Genomic DNA, 22,239 nt, shown 5'->3' with positions numbered 1-22,239 from the left:
CCAAAGAAGTCTAATGTCAGCCTTAGTTCACATCATCCACCTTACTTCTGGAAATTTAAGAATCTACAGTATTACAATCATTTTAGTACTTGAAATGGGCTAGAGTGCACCAGAATGCTGTTCTGGTTTTTAAATTTCCAAAAAATTAAAATGGTTATTACTGATTATAAATTTCTGAAAATAGTAATAATTAATTTTTTCAACATTAACTTATTCAAAATTTTTTTCTTCTGATCATGGTATACTGATAAATTATCCTAGAGGCATCCTGGTTTGTATGCTGGATTCATACATGTTATTCTCGGTTATCATTAGTTGCCTTTTAGTTTCTACATATCAGTTGATAGTTTACTCAAATTTGAGGCAAAACAGCAAAATTAAGTAGTAATACATGTCGCGCACTGAAGCAGAGAATTAAGTTTTCCACTTATTTATCTAAAGTGAGCTTCAACGTTGTCAGTCTGCCAAATAATTGAAGTTTTATCATATATATGTAAAGTTAGTACTTTAAACCACACTAAAAATTCTCTCTCAAAAATGGAATACTAAATACAATAGAAGTTATCAATTATACAATAGTATTAAATCATGGTTAAAAAGAGTTCATATTATTGTTACAATCATGACTGCTATGACTAGCATGTCCAAAATGTTTCAACTATGAATGTGCAAAGGCAGAAAGAAAAAAAAGGCAAAGTTGCAAACAGCACAGTTGAGTTAAGACCATTCTCCAGCTAGAAAATCACAGATCTGTATGTTTTAGAACAGTAATAAAAGCAGGCTAGATGTGAATACCTCATTCTTTCACCCTCCCTCCCTCCTTCAGATGCAGCAGTAATTATCCACCTGCAATTACATTATGATCAATAACAAGTATTTCTGTATCCCACAAATATACTCAAAATATTTATGGCATACAGAATTGTGTTGTCATTCTATATAAAAATGCATCTTGAGAAATGTGAGTTCCATAAATAAGTACTGGATAAAGGTTATTTCTGTCAAATCTAATTACATTCTGGGAATGATATTTTTTAGATGCTTATTATAATTGCAGATTGGTGTAATCTTAACGAGTATCTTTTTTCCGTAACGATTGCCGAATTTCCAGAACATACCTAAAAAAAAATGTTGTCCCAGAAGAGATTCTTGCAAATTTATTTACTCAGAAATGCATTTTTAAATTCTGACTCAATAAGATTCAATCTTCATTAGTTGTTCATATTCAAGTTAAGGTCACCATTAGTCTTATTCCTTTTAATGAAAAATAACAACAAACAAGCATATTTTTATAATCATTATCAGTCTTTAAGTGTAATGTAATATAATGTAATATAAACATTCTAGTAGTGTTGGGGATGAAAGAATGTGGAAAGGGAATGTATAGAAGATTGGTATTCAAAGGGGAAAGAAAAAAAAAGTAAACAAATTGCATCAAAAAGTTAATACAGCTGAAAATAATAAGAAGGTTATAGGAACATTAAACATATGGCAATCCTCCAGTTTCTACACAAATGTTAAACTCGAGCCAGTACCTAAAATAAGGCTATATCTATCTCAAAAGGACAAAGGATAAATAACCTCCCACCATTAGCATAATTTTCCATTTCTTAACAGAATATACTTTATTATAAAATAAAAGTTTCTTTAAGCAGTTATCTATTGTTTTTTTTATCAGCTAATAAATGTTTAATCTCATGAATATTAGATGCCACCAGACATAGAAACTGTACACAAAATGAGCAAGACTAAAGGCTGAACACCAAGATTGAATGATTATTTCTCTTGTGATTAGCTACAAAAAATACTCTTAAACACTAAACAGCTTAAATTTATCTAGCTTGCATTGCTTTCACTACAACTTTTGCTTTTGTCAAGAACACTGTATACATTTTCATTATGAGGTTCCTATCATTTTGCTCTCTAAGTACACTGTGTGATTTAGGCAAGAATAGTCTGATATTATCAGATGAATGTTCAAAACAGTTGTATACATGCCACATGGGCATCAATGACTATCTGAGGAAGGTTTTTTTTTCTACACCACTAAGTGCTATATGTGGCAAGCCATGCACAATATTTAGAAATTGTGGTGTTCTGTTTTCTAATATATAATAGGAATTGTAGTGATCAATACAACTAGCATTTCATTCACAGGTCTATATATATATATTTGGCCTCAAAGTAAAATATCTTAAAGATGTATATACCTGAATATATACATAATGATAATTAGGCTCTATCTGTACATCATGGAAATAAAACCACTAATTCATACATAAAGGACAGAACTCAAGCCATTTCTTACTTCTGTAGGAATAAAAAACAGCTTTATCAATCACCTTAAAATAAATTTCACCTTTGCCTCCCATAAATTCACTATATGGAAAATCTAAGGTATAACCAAAGCAATTAATTTGCAATAACAAACTATATAAAATAATTCTTTTATAAATAAATTATACACAGTTCGTTCTTAAGCAACAACTGGCTCTTTCTTGTATACAACATATGGACATCAAAAACTGCACATCTTCACTTTGAGATAAAGTTCATCATTGTCAGTTACAGCTTTAGCAAATTATCACAGTCACACATGTATAAATATGTACCCTGTAACATTGTTATAAACACAGTTATAAGCAATGCAGAGTAAGAAAAGCTTGTAATTAACCTTCCGCTGTCGAAGTACTTTGATAAAAACTTGAAAAATAAATCGCATTTGATCCTTCTAATTTGTTCTTGTAAACTAGTGTAACTAAATTTTCATTTAAAGCTTTAAATTTAAAACTTGTAACATTACTAAATATTATAAAAAATAAACAGCTAATATAATTCTGAATAAAATTATACAGGTATGTTTTATAAATGTTGACATAATTACTTTTCTGGATTATTCACAGGTTTTCAATAGCATTTATCTACAGGACTTGAAACAGTGTAGGATACAACCTGTAACATTACCAAAACAACATGGACCAAAATGTGTATTCTGTCTTTGAAACAATTATGGATGGTGAATTATTTAGAACGTTGGAGAAGGAGGAGTAGGAGGGGAGTCGCTGCCAGAGGAATCTGTTCCTCCAATGGGGCGACGAGTTTGAACAATCTTCAATTTAGGTCGTTCGGGTTGTTGCTGATCTTCACATATATGGACAACAATTCCTGGTTGGGATTCAGAAGGTGGATGTAATTCATGGGATTCTCCTAGTTATGAAGTGAAAAAAAAAAGTGAATATAAATCAAAACATTATCACATCAGTGTCTTTTCAATATCAAATTTTATTAATCTGGCAGGGCTCATGGAAAGTGCAGGGCTGCACTTTCCAGTTTTAGTGAAAAAAGAATTTTTACATAAACTGCTATAATTGGTTTAAAGTGCATGACAAAGTTTCTTTACCTTCCTAAATATAGACAGCTGGACTAGAATAGTTTGAGGAGAAGTTTTATGGTCTTTGCAGAGTAACTGTGGTTAAAAACTGGAGGTTTAGCATGAGCATTCTCGCAACTTTTTTTTTTTTTTTTTGTTTGTTTAGTGATTGCATTACACCTTAACTGTTGCCCTAAAAGTGGAGAAAAAAAAACTATATATCATGCATAACGTTCTGTCAGAGAACAAATGATATTTGGAATATGCACAGTATATGGAAAAATTTTAAGTTGGGGTCAAGGTGTGGTGTCCACGCCACACAGAAGAATGGTCAAGCCTCTATAACACTAGACATTAGTGTTGAGTTACTGCATCATAATACCACTACTTTGCTTAATGAAGGCTTGAAGTGGCAAAAACCACATTAGGCTTCCAGAGCATCTTTCCACCTTGGTTATGAAAGCCATCACTGCTAGATCCAATATTCCTTCAATTTTGGGGTTACAGCTTAAAACAGCTTTCATATGCCGTTAGATAATCCATTTGACTAAATCTATTGATAATGTTTTAGAAGGCATTCAGATCACATAGCCTCTACTGCCTTGTCTTGCTGCCTCTACCTGCTAGATATGACTGGGGAGTGAGGGTCAAGTAGTATGCAGGACGTGGGGTACTGCCAAAACCCTGAAAACCTAATTACCTCATACGTGTCCCCTTCGAATTTTTATCTCATCCATATCAGTGCATCATAAATAGTCAAATGAACAAAATTATCTGCCAAAAGAATGAAACTTTCCAAAAAGTTCATTTCATTTCACAAATATACATGTTTTCAGTTTAATCTCAGTGTCCACATCCATTTACAAGGTCACACTTTCTGATAGAATCTCAATGTCCTAATCTGGAAATTTCTTCTGGTTTAAGATCTCTTTATTGCACTATGTTAAAGTCATTTATTGCTTCTATCAACTTGAAATCTGACCTCCTACAATCTAACTTTGCCAATGATGAAGTTTTCTCTTTGTCAAATATTAATGTTCATAAATCCAGCTCGTAGAGATGCTGAGGTATTGATACCAATGATCATACACCCATTTTCATTTACCTACTAATCACACACCTAATATCCTTCAACTTTTCCTCATCAAAAACCTGAAAGCACACAGTTAAATGCCAGCTGTACTGTATTCTTGTAGGTGTGAATTCCTCTATTCCTCATTCTACCCTAAGATTTTGTTTGTCCTTTATGTAAGGCATGGTGCTCCAAAAAAAAAAAGTGCTAATGCTGTTCAGGATAAAATACCATATCACAATTTGGCTTATATCCAAACCTTCAGTTTCATTTTCTGTCTACACTAAAACAAACAACAGTTGTAATTGTTTACTCAAGTTAATAAATTTATTTGGATAAGTCATTAATTATGAATATTATTAATTTGCACTAATTAATATATTAACTAAAGTTGAAGTATTAAATAGGAATAAGAATTTGAATTTAAAAAAAGACACTTGTTTACTAGGTCCAGATTTTATAAGGCTGGCTGTCAACAATAAGATTATTTGCTCTAATACCAGTAATTAAAATACAAGGCTTTTAAGTTTTCAACAGTGGCCCAGCACTGCAAACCCCCTGCTAGTAGTATAGCATCTAAATTTTATGGTGTAACTCAGTAACACAACACAAACTCTGTCTTTCGGTTTTCTGCTGCTAATAACAGCAGTACCTGACACATTAAAATGCTGCTGATGGCCAGTATGACCAAGTTGCCAAGTAAAAATGTTTGTATGGCTGCCTGATGACTTTCACAAAACAAATAGCTCTGATATTAGGTAATTAGTTCATTTCAGTAATATAGACATTCACTGGCAGTGATTCATTCATTAGTAGAATGCACTTAGGTTTGCAGTGTAAAATCTGATGTCATATTTCAACTGACTAATTGACAAGTGAGTGCAAAAGACTCAAAATCACCCATTTCAGTAATTGTCTGAAAGGGCAATTCAGGCAAATGAGCATGTAATGGGAAAGCAGGTTACTAATACAATTTTCATAGAGCCTTAATTTCTGCTAGGTTGAGAACAGGTACTCTTCCCTGTTTTATCCTTTTATATGCCCATACCATTTTAAGTTTGCTTACCTGCAATTGGATATTTACCAAGATTTTTTCTTATTTCCTCATTTGTAATCAGATGGAAGCAATGGTTTCATCATTGCTTCCATCTGTTTTTTTTTTTTTTTTTTTTTTTGTAATATGGTGATATGGTGATTTTGTAATGCTGGTCATTAAGATAATACAAATTAATTTTTTTTTGGACTATCAGATTTCCACTATCTTTGCAATCCTACTTTCTGTTAGATCTTAAGTTGTAGTTAGAAGAGTAAATTATTTTTTCCTCTAATGCTTGCTTGACAGCATCAATCCACCTCCCTCTTGGTTTACTTTTAATCCTATTGGTGTTCATTTTCATTTTGAGTGCGTGTTCAACTCTTCCTTCTCCTATCTTACAAGTAAGTTAAAGTAAGTACAAGTAAGTTAAAAAAAAAAAACTAACAGATGGAAGCAATGATGAAACCATTGCTTCCATCTGATTACAAATGAGGAAATAAGAAAAAAATCTTGGTAAATATCCAATTGCAGGTTAAACTTACAAGTAAGTTTAAGGCCTGATGTAGCCCAGTGGTCAGGAGCGAGAGTGCATAGCGCACTTTCTTTGAGTGGACCGGGGTTCAAGCCCGTGACTACTAAATACGATAAATATTTGTATTGACGATTTATTGTAAACTCTACTGACCTTGGTTGTCGTGCTGGAGTATAAACAGAAAATATATAAAGTATGCCCATACTACTGTCTTAAATTTGCTTTGCTTACCTTGGAATGGATTGAATATTATTTACCAAGATTTTTTCTTGTTTCCTCATTTGTACAAATGAGGAAACAAGAAAAATTTGGCAATAAAATTTGTAAATTGGTGCAATAAAAAGAACACAAAGTGAAGGAGCTCAAAAATGGTTTTATTTTGCACGAAGTAATCACCACCTAATTGAATGCACTTACCACACCATTCTAAAAGTTTCTGAAAAGAGTCAGTGAAGGTGTCCAATAAGACAACGTTCGGTTTTGCAGTTACATTCTTCTTTATGTTCTCAACAACCTGAAATCTTTCTTTTGAAGGCAGCTCTCACCTTAGGAAACAGGAGAAAGTTCTGTTGGTGTTACATCCGGAGAGTAGGGTGCATGGTTGATCTGTATAATGGCATGTTTTGTCAGAAATGTCTTCACGACACGTACAGAATGGATGGGGACATTTTTGCGCAACAAGAACCAGCTGCCTTACTCTCGAAATTGTGGCCTCACCCGGGAAATACATTTCAATAGTCTTAGAAGCACCTGAACACAGAATGTAGCATTGATTCTCTTTCCTTCAGGTACAAATTCCTTCTGAATAACATCCTGTTTGTTGAAAAACAGTGTTATCTTAATCCTGGATGTCTGCAAACAATACTTTGTCACTGGGTTGTACTGAAACACTCAACACTCATCTCCAGTCAGATATTAGGAGTCTCAACAAGTCTGAAGTCTTGGCATGATGACACTTTGTTGCTTCTACTCATTCATGAGGCTGTGTGGCACAAATTTTGCAGAGACCTTCCTTTTCACTAAATCTTCATGCAGAATTTGATGAATTGTCTATTTATTTATATCCATCTCATTCATTAGCCATGATTCTGAGGATAAAACAATGATCTCTTGCAAATGTGTCCTCATTTTGAGAGGTTGAATGACATCCACTTTTTGGGTCATCGTGAACACTTCATGTTTATCTTTGAACTGCTTGTACCATTCAAATACACTGGTACAACGTTTCGTCACCAAAAACAGTTTTTAACATTTCATACGTTTCTGTTTGCAGATTTTTCCAGTTTACAGCAAAATTTGATATTCGTTTGTTGTTCCACTGAAATATCATGATAGGTTACATTAATTTTACTAATGAAACTGGTTGTTACTTGCAACCTGTCCACCTACTGGACAATTGCTGTAGCACCATCTCTTGGAGGAAATCTGAAATACAACATACCATTTCAGTTTATTTTCAAACTCTTCGAACATGACTGCAATAGCACCAGTCTGGGAACTTTATTGATACACTTCGTAATACAGTATTTATATAACTAATTAGTCATCCAAATTAGATATATACAAATATCTTTGTTTATTACAAAGTCATCACACGTTAAGGGTAAAATATATGTATATTTTTTTCAAAAACATGGGATTTTAGACTTCCATTATAAATATAAAAAAAAAAAGTTGTCACCTTCAAACTTGCTCCCTCATGCTTGTCACAGACATTTTTTCAAGTATGAAAAGTTAGACTCATACACTATCTGAGATTCTAAAACACTGATTTAACTGATATTCAGACAAGATTCGCAAGTCAGTTGGACCATATTTTGGTAAAGTTCGGTTGTTCCGAGGCATCCAACACCACAACAGAGGAATGACACCCTTCTGTGTCACCATGCAATACTGTAGTATATGACTCATCAACCAGTGCAATACCACCACTTTCCTTATTGCAGACTTGAAGTAGTGAAACCCCATGTTTAATTTTCTAGAGCAAGGCCCCAGTAGTCCCATCTCTTCCATCACTGGAACTTTTCCCACTTGGCCTCATGTTGTTTGGCATTACAAGAATGCAAAATGGGGTGAGCTGCAAGACTTCTTTTCTTTGGTTGGATCACTGTTTTATATCTTCTTATGGCAATATTTTCTCAGATAGTGTCAGTGATATAATTTTTGTAGGGACAAAATCCTTTATTCACACACTCCACCTTAAAATCTCATCCTTTATCTAAACTTTGGTTTTCGAATAAATGTGCTATGGCTGTTCAAGATTAGAATGTTGCGTATCATAGTTGGTTTGCATCCAAATCTCCAAGTTCATTTTCTGCCTACACTAAAGATAGCAATAATTGTAAAGCAATTATTAATCAAACCAAACTAGATTTTGAACAGATCAAGAGTAGAAAACTTACTTCTTGTTCAGATGGTAGTTATTTAAGCATTCTGCAGAAAAAATAACTTAGTTAATTGCAGTCCTAAAACTCAGTCCTGTTTTACATCTCACAAAAAAGGAAAGAGACTACTGCTCTTATGCTTATTTTAAATGAAATTCAGATCTCTAGATAAGATCTCATTCCTTTATTAGGGATTAGTCTGATTTCTTATCTCTCTAAGCACATAACAAATATTTCTTTCTCTGCATCTAAAAAAATTTTTTTTTCATTCTCAGCATTGCTTTTCTTCTAAACAGCTGCTCACCCAGCACAAATCTTAAATCTACCCTACCATGGGATGGTGTCCCAAATCCTCTCTTAAGCTTTTAGGCTCCATTCATAAAAGGGCAGTCAGGTTAATTAATGTCCCATCTCTTACAAAGCCTCTCCACTTGGTCTCATATAATGTTCTATATCTGCTGCATGCTTTTTCTATAGATACTTCCATGGACACCATTCTTTTGAATTGGCATCTCTTAATTTTCCCACTCTTCCAATAATATGCCACAGTCAGTCAGCATCTATTTACTTTCAAACTTCAAACTCACAGAACGAACTTTTGTTCTTCATTTCAAGTTTTGTTTTCTGGAACAACCTTCCTTCACATGTATTTGTTGAAAACTACAATGTACAGAGCCATGAAAGGTACTTGGAGGTGAGACGCAAAAGGGGTTAAAGGGTGTCATTTATTTATGTTGCGACTTTGATGGTTTCCTCGATTGGGGGGCCCCCTAGATTGCAGGTCCTGATGCAGCACACCAATGCCCCCACCCCACACACTTGCATTTTGTAACCTGACAGAAATTTAAGTATAACATTAACAAGTATCTTCAGTCTTTTCAACTTTTAACCCATGCATGGTGCACACACTATAAGTTCTAATACTTTTTTTGTTTGGGATTTTCATAAAAAAGAAAAGTGACCAATACAGATTCTTGTCTAAAATGTGATTAATTTATAATTAAAGATCAACTTTAATTATTTTGTGTTTCTCAATGAATGTAAGATTTTAAGATATATATGACATTGTGCACAACAGAAAAATGACAATATGTTACTTAAAGAACACCATTTATTACTTAAAAACACACATAACATACACTAACTATTTCAGTGCAGCATTTTAATCTGAAATTTTAATTTCTCTAAAAGGTTATATTTATAATGGAAATTGCACTACCCTTTCATCATTATCATATGTTCCCATTATAAGAATCAATTTTGAATGCCTTTGTGATATTTTTCTAAAGCAGGTTTCTGGAGATCACGACCAAAAAACAATAAAAACAATTTGCACTTTCTGGTTTATTGGGCTTTTCTATTAGGCATCTAATTATAAACAGGTAGTAAACTATCTTATTGCATTTGCGATAATACCAATAACTGCAATTGTGTGGGATTTTAGGCTATTATGGTAAAATGTGTTCCTCTTTACTGAAATCTTCAATCATATAAAAAACAAATTTTCAGAAACTTCTCTTCATTCCTATTTACCTATTACAATGATGAAGGGAAAGCGATGAATGAAAAGTGCAAGTGGTGGTAGTGCCGTGAAATGAAACAAAATTGATTTAAAAATGAAGATGAAAATGATTAAGAAGTACGAAGCAGGAAAAAGTTTGTCATCTATTGCATGGAATTAGGTCTTGCTGCTTCAACAGTGAATACTATTTTAAAGGACAGCTCACGTATAAAAGAACATGTCAAAGGATCAATGCACTTAAGATCAACAGTGATCACAAAACAGCATTCAGGTGCTATATCGAAGATGAAAAATCATTTTCAGAAGGGAGTGCCTCTGAGTCTAATGACCATTCAAGCAAAAGCAACAAGTATTTATAAAGATATTAAGGATAAGTACGGCGAACCCCAACCCAAGTTCGTGGCAAGCAACAGGTGGTTTAATAGGTTCAACCATCGTGCTGGTTTCCACAATGTTAAAGTATGCGGTGAATTCGTCAGTGTCAATTCTGCAGCTGCAGAGGATTTTTGCGATGTGTTGGAAAAAATTATTGATGAAAACTATTCAACGCAGCAAATTTTTAATGTTGACTCTGCTCTGTATTGGAAAAACATGCCGGATCAAACATACATTGTCAAAGAGAAAAATACAATGCCAGGTTTCAAGGCGTCAAAAGATAGGGCCACACCCTTGCTTGGGGCTAACAGAGTGGGAGATTACAGATTAATACCACTGCTTGTGTACCATTCTGGAAATCCTCGTGCGTGCATTTAAGGGCATCAATAAAGCCATGCTACCCATGCATTTCCGATCAAACCAGAGAGCATGGATAACAATGTCTCTCTTTGAGGATTGGTTTAAATGCTGCTTCATTCCCAAGGTTGAAAAATGTTGTAGAGACAAAGATGTTCCTTTCAAGATTTTGCTTCTATTAGATAATCCTCCCGGACATTCTACACATCTAGGTTATTTCAATTCGAACGTGACAGTCATATTTCTACTGCCAAACACGACTTCTTTCATCCAACCTGTGGATCAAGGTGTTATTTCAAATTTAAAATCATACTATTTACGCACATTTGCTCAGGCATTGTCTGCAGTAGATGATGAGAAAAATTTTACGTTAAGAGACTTTTGGAAATCTTACAATATTTACCATGCCATCTTAAACATTAATAAGGCCTGGGCAGAAATTACTAAAAGTTGTTTAAGTGGTACATGGAAGAAAATATGCCCACGGCACATAAAAGGCTTTGAAGGATTCAAAAAAGATGAATCATATGAAGAGGTTAAAGACAAGATTGTAAAGGTTGCAGAGCTATTTCACAGTTGGAGGTTGATGCCAAAGATGTGGAAGAGTTAACAGAGGAAGAAGAGAAGAAATTATCTAACGAAGAATTTATTGACTTGCAGGCAGCAATAGTGAAAGAAGAAAATGCTGAAGAAGCTCAAGATGAACCAAACGAGGAGCCGAGATGCCTCGCCACCAGAGAGATGGCAATGGCATTTCGTGAAATTACATCGGCAATCACGAGGTTTGAGAAGATGGACACTGACAGGGAACAATTCTTAAAAGTTAACAGAGGGGTAAATGATATGCTTGCTACAAAGAAATCCATGATGAAAAGAAAAAAACCACTGTCCAGTCATCCATTAATATGTTCTTTCGTAAGGTTGAGCGGCTCACCCCTTCTACAATCTCCACAGTGGTGTACTTATCAGCTGAAGATGTAATTCTGGCAACGATGCTCGAGAGGTAAAACTTACTAACATTGTTATGCCTGTCTCCTTTCTTTTTTTGTAATTTTATAATTTTAAAATTTTTTTAAATTGCATGCTTTTGTAATTTTTTCTGCACATGAGATAAAGAATGGAATAAATACAATAAATAATTCTATTTACATGTTCGTCGAACATTTCTTTTTTGATTCAATCAATTCAGCAAACACAGCTGCAAGTGCTGCACAAGCATGGGGGAAATTCCAACTTATGTAGCGTTCCGCAAAACACACCATTACATAAGTCAGGGAGTTTCTTTAATTAATTTTATTAATAAGAAAAATGAAATACAGATTCAAGATAAAATTACAAAAAATACAATTATATTATACAATTATAAAAAACTTAAATCCAAAATTATTATAATTTCAAAAGATTTTATAAAACCTTAATAATTTTAGATTTTCAATAAAGCATTGCAATAGGTCTAAATAAATACTATCATAAAAATAAAATGGTAAATCCACCCCAAATTATTTACTTTTATCTGTCGATTATTCACTGACATTTGCTGTTGAACAGCACGATATTGTTGCACTGTAATCACATTCTGCAGAGCTGAGAGTCCGGGAACCACTACTGACTATGTGCAAGTCTATGTCTGCATATCAGTGTTGCCAGAAGCTATGCTTGCTTACTGTTTGGCAACGCTATTGCTTACTCGAGTCATGATATATGGCACAAATTCAAATAATTCATTAGATGTCACGCAATAAAAATGTTAAAAACAATTTAATAACAGCAAATATAATAAAAAATACAATAAACATGATATATATTATATATATTTTGAAAATAACCACAGGCAGGATCATGCTAATCGTGAACATGCAGGATCATGTTCAAGACTGGAGTTGACTGTGGCCCGTAGGTTGCTCACCCCTGCCATATACAATGGTATAATCACCTCCTAATCTCTGCTAGCAAAATTGCTGTATATATCATTAACAAAACCCCATGAGCTGCCCTAGCCACCTGTCTGCACTGCTCAGAGAACTCCACATATCTGACTGCACAATTACCCCCAGGTCTTTTTCAATTTACAGTACTGTGCATGTAGTACCACACAGTTGGTATGTTACTCTGGGGTTACTGCTACCCACCCATATGCAGTACTTTGCATTTATTAATATTAAATTTCAATTGCCATTTCACAAACCATCTGCCTAACTTGTCCAAATCCTGTTCCAGTAGCATGTCGTCATTACTGCCATTACCCATCATGCCAATCTTTGTAGCATCTGCAAACTTGGACATTAAGCCTGATATGCCTTCATTATTATCATTAATAAATATAGTAGTAGTAGTGGCATGTGATGCAAGAAAGCAAGTGTATGAGCTTATACATCAGCCAAAAAAAAAAAAAAACACACCATTCCCTCCAAATGCCTGTCCTGTTCCTCCTTAAATTTATTTAACCTATCAACTTCCACAATGACAGATGGAAGTTTGTTCCAGCAATTAACTACCCGCTGGCTAAAGGCAAATTTCCGCAGATCTATTTTACATCTGTCTTTTCTTAATTTGAATTTATGACCCTTAGGTTCGTAAACTGAACAAGTGGAAGGATCCCATCAGAATTCAGCGTGCTCAACCCATTCAAGGCCTTATACACCTCAATGAGATCACCTCGCAGGTGCCTAGCTTCCAGCCACTGCAATTTGCAGAACTTAAGCCTATCTTGGTAAGAGGATCCCTTCATTCCCCTGACTAATTTTGTTGCCCTTCTCTGTACATGCTCAAGCAAATCTACATCCTTCCTAAAATGCAGCCTCCAGACCTGTACGTAGTACTCAAGGTGTGGCCTGACCATTGCCTTATACAGAGGGACAATCACCTCCTTTTCTATGCTAGCAAAGTTTCTATATATCATTGACAAAACCCCATGACCTGCCCTGGCAGGCTGTCTGCATTGCTCAGAAAACTTCATATCTGACTGCACAATTATTCCCAGGTCTTTTTCATTTTCTACCACCTTAAGTGTAGTACCACACAGTTGGTACGTTTCTCTGGGGTTACTTCTACCCATATGCAGTACTTTGCATTTGTCAAGGTTAAACTTCAGTTGCCACTCCTTAGCCCATCTGCCCATTTTCTAGATCCTGTTGGAGTAGCACACTGCCAACCTTTGAATCATCTGCAAACTTCGACACTAAGCCTGATATACTTTCATCAATATCATTGATAAATATACAAAACAACAGTGGACCCAACACCGAACCTTGTGGGACTCCACTAATAACATTAGTCCACAAAGAGCAGCACCCATTGATTACCACCCTCTGTCTTCTTCCACTCAACCATCTTTTTATCCATTGTAGCAACTTACCCTTAATACCATTCTGCTCCAATTTGTACAATAGTCTTCCATGCACAATAGTGTCAAAAGCTTTCCTGAAATCCAAATATATGATATCAAAATTATTTTTTGCATCCAGTTCCTTTGTAACCACATCATAATATCCTATCAAATTTGTCAGACAAGACTTTCCCTTAACAAACCCATGCTGTGTCTGAATTATTGCTGCAGTCTTGTCTAGATGAGCCTGCAATGCATCTTTAACCAGTGACTCCATTAATTTACCCAGAACAGAAGTTAAACTGGTCTGTAATTACTCGTGTCACCCTTCAATCTCCCTTTGTGAATTGGGGATACATTTGCACTTCTCCAGTCCATGGGGACTTTCCCCCTAGTCCAAGAATGCTATCATAATTATGGCTAAGGGTTTGCTTAGTTGCTTTGCCGCCTCCTTTAATATAACTGGATAGATCCCATCTACCCCAGGTGCCTTTCTTATGTTTAACTTCAACAATTTCTCGTCCACTTTGCTCTCAGTTATTACAAAATCATTACGTACCCTACTACAATTTGATACCCTTCTGCCATTTTCAGACCTTAATGACTCCTCATGTGTGAATGTAGATGCAAAATACTCATTCAGTTTGTTTGCTATCTGGCAGGATCATCAACTGTCGTACCATCGATATCAAGTGGACCAATCAGATTCATCCCCTTCCTTTAAAAGTTTATATAAGTAAAGAAATCCTTGCTGTTTTTCTTAGCATCCTTTGCCAAAGATTTCTCGTAATCTGCCTTCGCCTGCCTAACCTCCTTTGTGACCTGATTACAGACTAGCTTATATCTGCCATAGGCTTCTGAGTTGCTTGATAATTTATATGCATCCCATGCATTTTTCTTCTCTGTCATGAGTCTCATTAGTTCATTTTATAACCATTTAGGCCTAAACCTTGAACAATATTTCTTAACAGGTATGAAACTTTTAGTAGCTTCCACGATTAATTCCTTGAATGCTTCCCATTTAGAATTTATTGTTGGTAACATCGTCAGTTGATCCCACTGTACAGACCTTTACGGAAGCAAAAACCCTTTCCTTTACCCCATGATGGTAATTATATCTTTAAACAAATCCCACATCATACAATGTGATCACTGCCACCTAGTGGTTCCTTTATCTGCAAATTTTTAATACACGAATGAACACTGCTGATAACCAGATCAAGAGTATTACCCTCTCTGGTTGCCTCTCGAACATGTTGCTGCAGAAAACAATCATCCAATAAATCCACAAAAGTCTTACTAGTGTGTGAGTGACCAACCCAAGAAAACAACAAGGGGCACAGCACGAAACCCAGGAGGACTCCACTAATAACATTAGTCCACAAAGAGCAATGTCTATTGATTTTCACTCAACCTTCCCTTTATCCATTATAGCAACTTGTCCTTAATACCACACTGCTCCAATTTGTGCAGCAGTCTTATGTATAACAGTATGAAAAGCTTTCCTGAAATCCAACTATATGATACCAAAATTATTTTTTTGTGTCCAGTTCCTTTGTGACCACATTGTAGTATCCAATAAAATTGGTCACACAAGATTTCTCCTTAACAAACCCATGCTGTCTGAAGTATAATTGTGTCCTTGTGTAGATGATACTGCATTACTTCTTTTACTAATGACTCCATTATTTTTCCTGGAACAGAAGTTAAACTAACAGGGCTGTAATTACTTGGGTCACCCTTTGATCCCCCTTTATGAATTGGGAATACATTTGCACATCTCCAGTCCATGGGAACTTCCCACGAGTCCAAGGAAGCTATCATAATTATGGCTAAGTGTCCCCTATGTGAATTGGGGATACATACGCATGAATAACTCCTCTGAATTTGAGGGTGCTCTCATAATTATGGCTAAGCGTTTGCTCAATTCATTCCTTTTCATTTGTTGCCTCCCTTAGTATAATTTGATAAATTCCATCTACCCCAGGTGTCTTTCTTATGTTTAACTTTAACAATTCCTCTACTAATTTCCTCTTGATTATTACAAAATCATTTAGCTCCTTGTCAGAGTTTGATAAACTTCCAGTATCCACTTCGCTGAAGAATTTCTCAAGTGAAATGTAGATGCACAATACTCATTCAGTTTATCAGCAAGCTGAGCAGGATCATTAACAGTTAAACCATCGAAAATGAGTGGACCACTCTGGTTCATCCCCTTCCTTCTAGTTTTTACATAAGTAAAGAAGCCTTTGTTGTTTTTCTTTCCATCCTTCGCCAGAGATTTCTTGTAATCTGCTTTTGCTTACCTGACCACCTTTGTAACCTGATTACAGATTAGTTTATATAATATCGGTGTGTAGATACACCATAGACAACTCTTAAGAAACTACAAAGTAGTTGTTGTAGGCATCATTTGCTCTTTCTCATATTGTGCTCTGCCTTCACGAGTTGCCATGATATTGCACTACCTCGAATAAGTAACGAGAAGACTATTGTTACTTATTCTCAGCGAGTACCACCACCCAGACACGTTTCAAGGCTATTGGCCTATCATCAGTGGGTGGGCAGGTACCCTGGTATTGCAGACATGACGACCCATTCGTGAAGATAATCACACAATATGAGAGATGCCAAAAGGTGTACATGACAATATTTAAAATTAGCATTAGCATAGGCATTTGATGCAAGAAAGCAAGCTTATGCAGCATCAGCCAAAAAAAAAAAACCCACTTCCACTTCACCCCTCTGTTCGTTCAAAATACCTGTCCAGCTGAGCCTTAAACTTATTTAGGCTATCAACCTCCACCACAAGGGATGGAAGTCTGTTCCACCAACCAACCACCCGCTGGCTAAAGGCAAAATAACTAAATGCACAAGGCATAAGCTACCAGGGTACCTGCCCACCCACTGATGATAGGCCAATAGCTTTGAAACATGTCTGGGTGGTGGTACTCACTGAGAATAAGTAACAATAGCCTTCTCTATTAGTGAAGCGTTACTTATTCGAGGTAGTGCAATATCATGGCAACTCGTCGTGAAGGCAGAGCACAATATGAGAAAGAGCAAATGATGCCTACAACAACTACTTTGTAGTTTCTTAAGAGTTGTCTATGGTGTATCTACACACCGATATTATATAGATATTAAACTCTTAATGTATTATGCCTTGTGCATTTAGTTATTTTAAAGATTAGTTTATATATACCATAGGCTTCTGTGTCACCTGATAATTTATGTGCATCCCATGCATTTTTCTTCTTTGCCACAAGGTTCATCAGTTCATCTGACATCCATTTAGGCCTATACCCTGAAGAGTATTTCTTAGTTGGTATGAGAAGTCTAGTAGCTTCTATGATTAATTCCTTGAATACTTCTCAGTTTGAATTTGCTGATGGTAACACCATTAGTTGACCCCACTGTATAGAATTTAAAAACTGTCTGAGTCACCTTTACAGAAGCAAAATCCCTTCTTTTTACCCTCGATGGTAGCTAAATCTTTAAGTTAATCCCAAATCAATATGCCATGATCACTACCACCTAGTGATTCTTTTATTTTCAGATTCTTAATGCATGAATAACCACTGCTGATAATCAGACGAACTCCCTCTTGTTGATAATCAGACAAACTCCCTATCTAACATGCTGCTGTAGAAAACAGTCTTGTTAGTTTGTGAGTGACCAACCCACAAGTTCCAATCAATATTTGGAAAATTAAAATCCCCTATTATAAGATGTTCTAATTTACTGGCCCACTCTATTCCTCTGTATAGCTGTTCTTCGTACTCATCAAAATCATTAGGTTGATAACACACTCCTACTCTCCCAGTGCTTATGTCACAACAAACCGACTCAACATTGTCCTGCCTTAGATTTTATGTACTTAACTAAGAGTATAATTCTTCCCCCTCCTACCCTGTCTGTCCTTTCTGTATACATTGTACTCCTCATATTCAAATTCTGCATCCCTGAAATACTAACAATGTCTGCATTTGATGTCTTTACAAACACTTCAAATTCATCAGATTTATTTATTATACTTCTAGCATTGGTGTACATGCAAGTATACATGCACCTGTTCTTACTCTTATTTACCCAAACACGGCCCATGTATTTACCTATTTCATGATGACTCCTAGCAGTCCATGAAATCCCCAGCACCTTGCTTTCAAGGCTACTGCTTGTTCCAATAGAAGCAGTGCAAGAATCACTTTCATCTCTGCCTGTGGCTATTGGAAATCTATTAATCTGTGTATTCCCATCCAAGCTAGTAGTTTTTGATTCACCTAATGCTGCACACTGAAGTTGAGAGCATTTTTGTTTCTGTGTTAACCACCTAAATATATAGCTAAAAATTAAATGTCAGCCTTCATATGAAAAATAAAATACTATTTTTTTTTTTTTTTCCTACTAAATTTGAAAGCAGGATCAAATGCATTCATGTACTGTTTCCTACCAATTTTCTATAAATGATAAAGTATTTTGTTTTCATTTTGATTTACTGTAAATTACAAGATTACTTCTTTGGCATTTAATAATGCTATGCAACTGATAGCATCTACCTGAGGCGCCTCCGTAGCCAGGTGGACAGGAGCAGCAGTGCGTAGCACACGCTTCTTGATTAGACCGGGGTTTGAGCCCGTGACCACCAAATACGGAGGATGCGGAAAGGTCAGGGAATGACCACCGCATTATCCCTGGAGCAATATGGCCTTAGTTGCTAATGCTCCTAAAAACCAAATGACAAACAAACAGACAAACAGCATCTACCTCTTTTTCGAAAGAGTCTCAATAAGAGCAATACCACTGCACTTATAACACTATAATTTAACATAATGTTGTGCATTTTTTGCAAAACTGCAATTTATCATATGTATCTGCTGCATGAAAAAGTGGAAAATGATGGAAGGAGAGTATAAGGTGCAGCTAAAATGAAACTAGAATTGTTGCTTACCAACAGCTTACTACTGCACATGTCAACAACATTCATATCATGCTACAGATTATTTTTTCCTGAACAGATCAGTTTCATTTTGTTGCAATCAGTTAAAGTTTTGATTAAACTGTGCCTCTAACTGAATCAGTGTTTTAACCCTTTGGCAGAAAAATGAGTGATGATTTAAAGCAAAGAATTGTTATTAAATTTTTAGTGAAATTTGATAAAAATGGTATAGAAACGAAGGTGATAGGGCAAGTGTACGGTAATGAAACCAGAGATGTTATGGAAAGTGTATGGCGATTTCCTGATGGTAACATCAGGAGTTGCCCCACTGTATAGAATTTAAAAATGAGACCACTGCCTGAGTCACCTTTATGAAAGCAAAAAACCCTTCCCTTTACCCTTGATAGTAGTTACACCTTTAAGTTAATACCAAATCAATACACCGCGTGTGTACAAATGGACAAACAGTTCAGGAAGAGGTCCATGATGGCAAAAATTCAGAAAAACTGCCAACTTCAATGACAGAAGAAAACGTTGAAAAAATTCAAGAGATCATGCGCCAAGACTGTGGATGAGAGTTCGATTAATTGCAGAACAGTTACACATTGACAAAGAAACAGTAAGTACAATTTTGACAGTAAGGCTGGGCATGGGAAAGGTGTGCATGCAAATGGTTCTGTGCAAATGGTTCACAGTGAGTTTTCAATGAAAAACAAGATCACAACATTGGAGCAACCATTGGCTGTGACATGGTCATTTAGAATGGTTTCAAATGATGCATTACAAGTGGTATCAGGAAAAGAACCAATTGATTTGGTTGTAATTAAACAAGTAATGGAGTATGCAATAAAGAAAAATAAGAGGATAGAAATATTGGGGATTAAATCTTGCATTGAGGAAAATGAGGTATATGGAAAGCAGGATCTAAAGAGAGAGAGAAAACGATTGCAACAAGAAATAGTATCTGGAAAGAAAGGTGAAACCGTTCTGACAAGGCCATGTCACATATGCCTTCCTGCCTGGAGTGAAGGTAGTAAGAGAAATGGATAGATGGCCAGGCTTGGGTCTGATGGCTACAATGATAGTAACTGGGCATGGAATGAGGAAAAGGTTGGTGGCATTGGGAATAGAAAATGATCTGAAGTGCCTATGTAGACACATTGAAGATACGGATCATGTGTTGGAAAAGTGTGCAAGGTACACAGAACAGAGAGAAATATTTTCCTCTAAGATTGGCTCTGACTTATACACTTGCAGTGACTTATTTAAGAATAGGATTTGGTATGAAGCTTTTTTGGATTATGCTAAGGGAATTAATGAAATAAGGAATATAACATTGAGAAATTAATGGATTGTATATAGGGTAAATATATACATATGTAAATAGAGTTTTAAGAGTTTAATTTGCACTGATCCTATTTTATTTACATTTTTTTTTAGCTATTTATATTTGAGTTATTTTATTTATATTTTGAGCTATTTATATCACAGTTATTTTTGTGCTGATGAGTTTTATTTATATTAGCAATTGCTGAGTTGAAAGTTTAATGTGAGTTTACAGTTGGTAAAAAAAAAAAGGGGGTGGGGAGAGGAAAAAAAAAGAGAAAGAAAAATAAAAAGGGAACAAAATGAAAAGGAAGGAGAAAAAAAAAAAGGAAAAAGAAAAAAAAAAAGGAAAAAGAAAAAAAAAAAAGGAAAAAGAAAAAAAAAATTATGAAAGAATTATAGACTATGTATATCTTAGTGCACTTGCATCATTTATACACAGCCCTTAATGCATTAGAGAATTATAGATTAAAGATTTAACCACGGATGAGCTGTTGCTCAGGTAGCACATTGTACAAGTAGTGTAGATCTGGCATCATGAGACTTTTTTTCTGTTCCCAAAAATTAAAATCCACCTCAAAAGAAAGTGATTTGAGGACTTAGCAGATATTCAGAAGAACACAATGTGGAAATTAAAGGCAGTATCTTCCAAGGACTTGCACTGCAGTTTTAGATCCTGGAAATTGTGAACTGATTGCTGCTTAGGTGCAGTTGGAGGGACAAACATTGAGATTGTTGTATTTAAAATAATTAATTATTTAAAAAATATTTCTCATTCCTTTTTAGCTGTGCCTTGTATATGAGAAGAAAAACTTAAAAAAATGTAGAGGGAAAAAAATTACAAGTGATGGGAAATAAGATTAATTATGGAGGAGTTTGTTTATGCATGGGGAATGCTCACACCATTTCTACTACCAAGGTAGTTTTAATGCATCATTTTAATTATATCTTGTATTGTGAATACTTTCACAATGAGTGGCCACTGCTTTCAATAAGTAATGCTTCACCAGCGGAGAATGCCAAGATTTTTAAGATTATGTTAAGTCATAATGAATAAAAACTGATTTGTTTCCTAATTCAACAAAAAAACTAAAAATTAATTTGTTTTAAACTTATCTGTAGATTTCATATTTGCTATAATAGAACTTGCATCTATTTTTTATAGCACAGGTGAAAAAAAAGGTCTCAAGGAAAAGCATTGATATCTCAAATTTCAATGCTACTATTATAAGCTGCCCCGTGTTGCACTGCAAATAAGCAACACGTCGCTAAAGAGGATTATCAGTTTACTTATTAGAAATGTTACACCCCTGAGACTGCAGTTCAGTTCTTATTGGCACTTCATTGGTACAGAATCTGATATCCAAGCAATGATTTAACTCATAGAATTTCTGCAGAACCCTAGAATTCCACAAGAGAAAGAGTTAGTTCTGTGTTATGTTTGTCTTTATTATTTTTTTTAAATGAAAGAGGGACAAATAACATAGAAGAAAAGGCTAGGATAAATATTTTTGAGATATAATTACAATATTTTAATCTGGATTAAGAAATAGTCAACGTTTAGAACTGTCTAGAGCAGTGGTTTTCAAAGTGTGCTTTTGCAAATGTTTATTAATTTCTATCATTATTTTTCATTTATTATTACAGTTTTTAAATATATTAGGGTTCTATGGCTAAAAAAAAGTTTGATATCTGTCCTCCTTTTGATTTCTGTCATCTATGACAGATATCAAAAGGAGGAAACACTATTTTGACAGTCATTAACTGTATTTAGTAGTGATGTGGGTTGAAACAATGGTCAACTCAAATGAGTACTGTACTACCCACTCGGCTATGTCAAGTATGAATTGCTTTTAGCTTATTTGTAGATTTGAGATTTTGCCATAATAGGACTTATATCCAATTTTTATAGCAGAGGCAAAAAAGATGCAAAGTGTAACGAAAGGCACTCAAATTGGTGTTGCTTGCCTTTTGAGTTAAATTATCAGGGTTGTCAGATGC

General features: G+C 35.1%; 1 protein-coding gene across 1 annotated transcript in view; it reads right to left on the bottom strand.

Annotated features, from left to right (window-relative positions):
- Nucleotides 1-2,882: 2,882 nt before the first annotated feature.
- The window catches only part of sra (RRM_RCAN_like domain containing protein Sra), an 88,711-nt gene continuing 69,354 nt past the window's right edge, over nucleotides 2,883-22,239 (bottom strand). Inside the window, exon 4 of the mRNA XM_090379372.1 lies at nucleotides 2,883-3,207. Within this exon, the coding sequence (XP_090235498.1) occupies nucleotides 3,026-3,207 (182 nt within the window). The 3' untranslated portion in view covers nucleotides 2,883-3,025. The remainder of the gene's footprint in view (nucleotides 3,208-22,239) is intronic.

The sequence above is a fragment of the Mastigoproctus giganteus genome, chromosome 8 (genome assembly GCF_048544385.1).
Source record: "Mastigoproctus giganteus isolate SK-2022 chromosome 8, ASM4854438v1, whole genome shotgun sequence".
NCBI lineage: Eukaryota > Metazoa > Arthropoda > Arachnida > Uropygi > Thelyphonidae > Mastigoproctus > Mastigoproctus giganteus.
This window is presented reverse-complemented; position numbering and strand designations above follow the sequence as displayed.